Source organism: Rhincodon typus, chromosome 13 (assembly GCF_021869965.1).
Source record: "Rhincodon typus isolate 14 chromosome 13, sRhiTyp1.1, whole genome shotgun sequence".
NCBI classification, from domain to species: Eukaryota; Metazoa; Chordata; class Chondrichthyes; order Orectolobiformes; family Rhincodontidae; genus Rhincodon; species Rhincodon typus.
In genome coordinates, this window is record NC_063344.1 from 67,142,161 (window position 1) to 67,150,962 (window position 8,802).

The following is an 8,802-nucleotide window of genomic DNA, read 5'->3' on the forward strand; positions in this document are numbered from 1 at the left end:
GACAAGATTGGATGGGCAATAAATAGAAGCCTTGCCAGTGACATTCAAAGAGAACACTTGATTTGCAGATCACTCAGTGACGTGATTTCTGCAGTAGGTTTCCTTTTTGATTAAAAGCTCTGCAGTAGTGGTTTTTGGGCTTGTGGCAGCTATACGGAGTCAGCGGTGCTTTTTTTTTCTTAAACAACTGCGTTTTTCCAATGTATGTTGTGTTGCCTTTTGGTGCTAACTATTGTGTCCTTTCTCTAGGGTTTGTATTTAACCTGAAATAATGTCCAATAACGGAGAGTTGGAGGACAAACCACCTGCACCCCCTGTACGTGTGAGTAGCACTAGTTTCCCAATGGGTAGCAAGGACACACTGTTGACCAACCACAATGCCAAGCCACTGCCATCTGTACCTGAAGAGAAACAGAAGCGGACAAAACTCAAGTCTATTTTCTCAAACACTGGAGAAAAAGGTAAATGAAAGAATCCATCACAGGGGTAATGGAGGAGTTTGTGATCAGATGTGTCCTGGGGTCAGAAGAGGTGGGTGCCTGGTCACTGCCGTGGTGTGGAATGTGTGAAAGGGATGAAAGAATATATGAAACTGTCACACAGCAAGGCAGATGAGGAAATTGTGCAAGAAACGGCAATGTGTTTGGGCATGCAACGGTTATAGTAAGTGTGATGCAGCAATAGGGCTAGCATATAGTGCATTTGCTATGCCAGAGACGGATAAGGATTGGTACAGTCAATACACAACTCACTGTCTTCAAAGCTTTTCCATCTGATGCATGCTTTTAATGTTTGCTTCCCCCAGTTACCAACTAAGCCGATAGCAGTTGGAGTTTGCTTGGAAATCTGGAAAGAGTGCGATTTTGTTTTCTTGTGCTACTGTCTGAATGAAGATTGTGGTGTTGTTGTGATATTCAGAACAGATAAAGCCTTTGTTTGGGGATTATACATTTGAAACTGGCATCATTGGATTAAATCTAACAAAAAATGATGCTCTTGTGTCCAGTAAGCAGCTGGCTGACTGCCTCCTAGACTTCACATAACCAGGCTGGCAAATGGTTCAAACTATTTGGTGTTCTAGTTTTTCTTATGATCTTGCATAAGGGAGGGGTGAGGAGGTAGGAAGTTGAATTTTCAGCAGCATTCAGTAGGGGCAGTGTCTCCACCTACACCACCCAGACAGCCAGCTTTTCAAACAATTCTGGAATCTCATCCCTTGATTTTAGGACAAAGTACTGTTTGTACTGTCTCTCTCCTTTTTGTTCTGAGCTTCAATGAACCCTCTGCATCCCCTCCCCCATGGACGTTTCTTTAATTATGTTTGCATCTCTTGGAGCTTCAGATTGATCCAAGAGTGAAATCTTTCACAAATCATATACAAATAATTCTAGTAGGGAGACCTCCAAGGGGCTGCAAAGAACAGGAGGCAGGAATAATTCTCTGTAATAAAATCTTAATGAGTCAATCATACAGCGTAGAAACAGACTGTCTGGCCTACTATGACTGTGCTGACCAACAAACACCAAACTGCACTCATCCCTTTTACCTGCACTTTGTTTATAGCCTGCTATGTTCTGGTGTTTCTATGTGCTCATCCAGATGCTTCTTAAATGTTGCAAGAGTACATGACTTAACCACCCTCTCGGGCAGCATGTTCCATATTTCTACCACCCTCTGGATGGAAGTTTTTTTAACTCCAATCCCCTCTAAACCATTTGCTCCTCACCTTCAATTTATGCCATCTGGTCTGAGGCACGTCTGCCTTGGGGAATTGATTCTCACAATCCACTCTGTCTATGCCTCTCATAATTTATCTACCTTAATCAGATCTCCCTTCAGCCACCTCTGCTCCAGAGAAAACAAACCCCAGCCTATCCAGTCTCCCCATTACTGTGACTTTTCATCCTGGTAAATCTCCTCTGCACCTTCTTCAGTGCAATCATGTCCTTCTGATAGTGTGGTGGCCAAAATTGCGCACTGTATTTAATCTGTGGCTTAACCAATGTTTTATAAAGCTCTAGCAAGCCTTCCTTTCTCCTACATTCTGCACCCTGCCGACTTGGTGTTAAGACTTGTACACCAAGGTCCCTTTTTGTTCCTCAGTTTTCGCTAGGGACCTACCATTCATTTTTCTATATCCTTTGCCTTACTGGACCTCCCAAAATGCTTCACCTAACAATTATCAGGATTAAATTCCATCTGCCGTTGCTCTTTACCAGCTGATCAATATCGGACTGTAGCCTGAGACCACCATTCTCACTGTCAACAACACCACCAATTTTCATGTCGTCGCAAACTTACTAATTATACCATCTGCATTCACGTCCAAATCATTAATGTACACAATAAAAAATAAGGCCCCAGCGCTGATCTCTCTGGTACACTGCTGGTCACAGGTTTCCAATCCGAAAAACAACTCTTTACCATCACCCTTTGCCTCCTATTTGCAAGCCAATCTTGGATCCTATGGGCTCTTACCTTTTTGGACCAGCCTTCTATGTTGGACCTTGTCAGAGGGCTTAGTGAAGTCCATGTAAACCACATCAACTGCAAAGCCCTCATTAGTACTTTTATTCACCTTTTCAAAAAACTCAATTAGATTAGTCAGATAGCATCTCTCTCTAAAAAATCCCTGATCAATCCTTGCCTTTCCAAGTGTTTATTAATCTTGTCTCTCGGAAATATTTTGAATTTCCCTACCACCGACATCAGACTAATGGGCCTGTCGTTACCTGGCCTATCCCTGCTGCCCTCCTTGTACAAAGGAATCATTACTATCCTCCAGTCACTTGGGACTTCACCTGTGGCCTATGAAGTGTTAAGTATCTCTAGTAGAGCGCCAGCAATCACCTCCCTTCCCTCCCATAGCAGCCTGGAATACATCTCATCAGGCGTTGTGGATTTATGCACCTTTATGCCCACAAAGCATGTTATACCTGCTCCTCATTAATCTCAACATGTTCTAGAACCTCATCATCCCAACTGAAATCTCTTGCTATGATGTCTTTCTCCACTGTGAACACAGATGAGAAGTAGCCATTTAAGACCTCCCCAACATCCACTGACTCCATACTTGGGTTGCCCCTTTGATCTCTAATGGGCCCCATTCTCTCTCTTTCCGTGGTAATCCTCTTGCACTTAAGCCTGGGGGGTTTTCTTGATCCTCTCTGCCACAGATATTTTGTGGCCCCTCTTCATCCTCCTAATTTCTTTGTTATGTACCTCCTTACACACTCTCTACTTCTGAAGGCCCTCGCCTGTTTTTAAGGTTCTGTACCTGGCACATGCTAGCTTCGTTTTCTATATCCCTTGATATCCAGGGTTCCTGGGACTATTTGCCCTTGCCTCTCACGCTTAGAGGAGCATGTTGGCCCTGAATTCTCACTATACTACTGTTAAAAGACTCCCACTTTCCAAATGCTGTCTTACTTGCAAGTAGCTGCTCCCAGTTTGTTTGCCAGATCCTGTCTAATAATATTGAAAATACAACCTCCTCCCCTCGCCCCCCACCCTACAAATTTACACACTTAACTTCTGTTCTTTCCTATCCCCTTCCATAATGACTTTGAAACTTAGTTGTGGTTACTACCCGCAAAATGTGCACTCACTGAAACTTCAACCACTTGACTGGCCTCATGCCCTAGAATTAGGTCTAACACTGCCCCATCTCTCGTAGAGCCAGTTATGTACTGACACAAAAAGCTCTCCTGGATGTACTTCAAAAACTTTCACTCTGTTTAATCCTTTCACACTAAGGTGATCCCAGTTAATGTTAGCAAGCTAAACTTCCCTACACCTTAACCATGTTTCTCTCGCACCTTTCTGTGATTTGCCTACATACCTCCTTTCTCCCTCTGACTGTTGGGAGGCCTGTAGTATAATGCCAGCCAAGTAATCTCCGCTTTTTATTCCTAAGGTCTACACAGATAACCTCCTTTTAAGACCCCTTTAGGACATTCTCTCTCGTTTCTACAAATTAATGTTTGGGATTAAATCGCTTCAGATCGAGATCTAGATTCATAAACTGATTTCAAATTGACATTACATAGTATTGTAATGAAAGTATTGCACAGAAACAGGCCATTCAGCCCAACCGTGTTCCATGCTTGTGTTTTTATACTCTACGCAAGCTTCCTTTTGTGACCCTAGTTTGGACTGGAGTGGAAATTTTTTTTGTGTAGACTACTAAGACTCTTTTTATAACCTTTATAAAGACTCCCATCAGGTCACCCTTCTGTTTTCTGTTTGCTTGATGCCTACGCTAATTGATTTTGGAAAAAGTGGCATATTTATATGGAGTTGTGATTGAAAATCGAGTGCAAAGTCATTGGACCTAAGGTTTAGAACTCGCTCGGAAACAGTAAGAACTGCGAATGCTGGAGTCAGAGACAACACCGTGTGTAGCTGGAGGAACACAGCAGGCCAGGCAACATCAGAGGAACTGGAAAGTTAACGTTTTGGGTCAGGACCCTTCTGAAGACCCGACCCGAAATGTCAATTTTCATGGACCTAGGGTTTAGTTTGGGTAGGTTAGATGCTTCAACGTTGACTTACTAATTGTCAATCTCTGATTTTGAGTGATTTGCTCTACTTGTTTGGAATCTTTAAATACTGGATAACTGAGAATTACTCAGAACCCGGTGAGAATGAGTCTGAGGTTGCTGTATAAGCTATGAAACTGTTTGAGAGGGTTTCAGTTAAGTCAAATTTATTGGAAAAGCTGAAGGCAGCCAGCTAGTCAGTTTTAAAATTAAATACATATTTAATTGGTGACCATTTTACCTGCGTACATAAGACGGTGGTGGCTGAGTGGCCTCTGATTTTTGTGACTCGGTGTGACCTGTATTTGAAGTGTTTTGCAATGCTTTCTGTTTGTTCTTTCTTTTGGCATGTGCAGTTTATCCTTTGGTGCTTTTGAGTTCGTTTCAGAAGGCATTGATTCTCAATTCTGTAATGTGATACGGAAGTCAGATGCAGATCAGACTGAGGTGGAATGTCTTGATTGTTCTAACATCCACTTCGCTCATAACAATCAGCTTGGCTTTCCAGCATTTGTTTTTTGTTTTTGGGCCTCTGGTGCCCGATTTGTTCACTTCCACTTCACATAACTAGGTATGAAAGATTTTGAGTCTGACTTTCAACCTCTCTGCCCTTAGTTCAGGATCCTAACGACTGCCACCATGCTTGTTCTGCTGTGTTGTTTTCTGTTGGTAACTCCACGTGAAATGTGTGACTGCATTGTGTACCTTAAGCCAGTCCAGAGTGAATTTGTCCATCCACCTATTATCACTTGGAATCCTTTTTTCCTTTGAATTGGTTCCATTTGTGTGCTTTTTGATGGCTTGACAACTGCTCAGGGTTTGTCTTGTTTGTACAGCAAATAAGAAGAGAGAAAAGGAACGGCCAGAAATATCTCCTCCGTCAGACTTTGAGCACACGATCCATGTTGGTTTCGATGCTGTGACAGGGGAGTTCACGGTATGTACATAATGCAATGATCTACAATGAATTATTTCATTGGCTTTACTGTTGGTCAACTTGGAATTGGTCCTGTTCCAATGTATTTGCTGCTGGCACCCTTCTGGTGCATCATTCTTCTGGAACAGTCACCAGCCTTCTGCCTTGGGATGTTTGCAGGTACAGTGAGCAAGTACTGCTGTCCTACCAAACCAGTTTCAAGCTTGTTGCTGCAGAGTTTACAGGTTACCCTCCGACATTCTCAAATATTTTCATGTTTATCCTTTTGACCCATTTAAAACCTCTGACTCTGGTGCAAAGATTTACTAGGATGTTGTCAGGAATGGACAATTTTAACTACAAGGCAAGACTGGATAGGCTGGAGTCATTCTGGAATTGTGAAAGTCAAGGGGTTGTTTAATTCAGGAGTATGAAATTGAGGGACGAGGTGGATCCTTCCTATCCACTTTATCTCTGTTCACAAATCAATAACCAGAGGGCACAAATTACAAGTATTTGGGTAAAAGGGTGAGAGAGAATTTGAAAAATGCATTTACCCGCTACGTGTTCAACCTTTGGCACGTTAAACCAGTACAGAATCTTTTGTTTAATCAGAATACCTGGCAGTTTTCTGAACTCCATGACCACAGTTTGTGAGAAGTTTGCAAACAGTTTAGAGAGATGACGTTAGATTAAGTAAGTGGACAAAAAGTTGGAGTATAATGTGGAAAAAAATATATGAAGTTGCTCATTTTGGAAAGGAGAGTAAAAGAAAAGAATATTATTTAAATGGAGAAAACCCTGCAGAAAGAAGCAATACAAAGGGATTTGGGGGGTGCTTGTACATGAAACACAGAAAGCTGGTGCACAGATGCAGCAGGTAATCAGGAAGGCTAGTGGAATGTTGGCCTTTATTTCAAAGAGGGCTGGAATAGGAGTAGGGAATTCTTACTATAACTGTGCAAGGTTCTGGTGAGACCACTTCTGGAGTACTGAGAGCCATTTTGGTCCCATTATTTAAGAAAATTTTCATTGGCAGTTCAGAGAAGGTTCCCCAGGATGATCACAGGTGCGGAGGGATTGTCTTATGAACAAAGGTTGAACTAGTTGACTCTCTACTTGCTGGAATCTGAGAGGTGATCTCATTTAATATATGTAGGATTCTTAAATTTCTTGATTAGGATAAATGCTGAGAGGATGTTTCCCCTCATAGGAGAGTCTAGGACCAGAAGGCATAGTCTCGGAATAAAGGAGTGCCATTTTAAGACCGAAATGTGGAGGAATTTCTTCCGAGGGTTGAGAAAGTCTTTGGAACACCTTGCCACAGAGAGCTGTGGGGGGGCAGAGTCCAAATGTATATTTAAGGCTGAGACAGATTCTTGATCAGTAGGGGAATCAAAGATTTTGGGGAAAATGCAGGAAACCCCAGTGAGAAGTATCAGATCAGCCTTGATATTATTCAATAAAGAGCAGGCTGGTGGGGCTGAATTCTCTACTCCTGTTCCTGTTTCTTGTGGAATACCTTCTGGAAGTCCAATCTACTGGTTCCTCTTCAGCCTCCAAGGACTCACGTCCGTAAATTTGTCAAACATGACATCTCGTTAACAAAGCCATGTTGTTAGAACTTCATATCGGGTGTGACTGGAAACCAAGCATGAACTCTTTGTAATAAGACATTTGGTGATAGAGCTCTCATCAGGTTATGTTATTCTTGCACTTTATAGTCAAATGAACCATGGCATTGTCAGAGGCTCAGGAGCTAGTCAAACTGTCTCCTTGGTTACAGATGGCATCTGACTAAGGGAAGGAGAAGAACAAAGAATAGTACATCCAAGCTTTGCAAGAAGCCGATGGTTATTAGGGATGGGTAGCAAGTGGGAACATTGTCACAATCGGATCAGCTGCGATCTTTTGAATGGTGGAGCACTCTCGGGCAAATGGCTTACTCCTTCTAATTTGAATTTTGTTTTGACTGAGTAGAGTTAGGTTCATTGTTGTCTTGCTGCAATCTTTGCATATATTCCAGTTCCCACCATCATAGTTTTACTTGAATCTGGTGTGTTGCGTATTTACAGGGAATGCCCGAACAATGGGCTCGACTATTACAGACATCCAACATCACCAAACTGGAACAGAAGAAAAATCCTCAGGCTGTGCTTGATGTTCTCAAATTCTACGATTCCAAAGATACGGTGAAACAAAAATACCTGAGCTTCACAGGTAAGATGACAGAGCAGAGACCAGCATGTTGGATGTGCTTTTTTTAAAAAAAAAAAAAAGCTTTCTGCTGAGTTCTTGACTGAAGAAGCAAAATAGTTTGTGTGGACAACACTTGATCCCCTGACTTAATCTTGCTCTTCTTTCCTTTTTGAACAGAACAACCAGACAGGTTTCCTGCAGTCACGCCTGCAGTGAGTACCTTTTGTATTTAACTTTGTTTGTAGCATCCTATTCTTTTTATTGCGTTGCACCTGTCAACCACCACTTGCATGTTTTCAGACAGCATCTGCACATTATGGACCTCCTTGTTGGTCCAGCATTTGAGAGATCTGATATGATGATCCACTCAAGGGACATGCAATGCTGTATATCCACTGTAAAATCCAAATACAGGGCCATGTATTAATTAGGTGAGGGAACATAATGGAATTTTTACATTATATACGTTGGTTGGTTGTGTTTGTTGCTACGCAGTCTGGACAGGATTTGAAGACACTAACTTCCCCAGCTTCTCTATCTCCTAGAGGAGAGGCAGGCCCCTTTGTGCCTGGAACCCACTTGGTTGCAGAGATTGCTGAAAAGTGCTTACTTAGGAATCACCAGCCACCTACAGAAGTCCACTCCAATTCCTTTAACTCCCCAGGCTAGAGTCAGTGGATTCTAGTTGATCTCTTGCTAGGATCTGGTTGATGGATGTCAGGGTGTGGGCATACGCCAGTGATCCTGTATGTCTCACTGCTGTGAGTCCCTCTCGGTTCTTTTGTTCACATAGGTCCATGCCTGGTTGACCCCATCCCAGTGACCCAGGACCGTCCAGGGGCTCTTGCTGATGCCAGTCATGTACACTGAGACTTGACCAGGTCCCCCTCTACAATTATCAAACTGATGGCAGTGGATCATGCAACTGCAATTGAAGAACAGCATCACCTTGAGCCGAAACCATTGATACCTAGATTATAAATAGGGAAGGGGAAACAAGATGCAGACTCCCCTCTAGACTACGTACTAGAGAGGATAGTGTGACTTTGTATGTATGTTACAGGTGACGGTGAGGCCTGCATTACAATGTCAGGTTTCACTGGGGTGGCACGCTGGAAATCAGGCCCCTGTTATTTCCGGGGCTGT

At 42.7% G+C, this 8,802-nt stretch overlaps 1 protein-coding gene across 1 annotated transcript; it reads left to right on the forward strand.

The window, feature by feature from the left end:
• Positions 1–243: 243 nt before the first annotated feature.
• LOC125484643 (serine/threonine-protein kinase PAK 2-like) lies at positions 244–7,889 on the forward strand. The gene is made up of 4 exons (XM_048604141.1): positions 244–461; positions 5,378–5,478; positions 7,533–7,677; positions 7,834–7,889. Exons 1-4 carry the CDS (start codon positions 272–274, stop codon positions 7,887–7,889), a joined length of 492 nt encoding a protein of 163 aa, XP_048460098.1. The 5' UTR covers positions 244–271.
• The last annotated feature ends 913 nt before the right edge of the window (positions 7,890–8,802 follow it).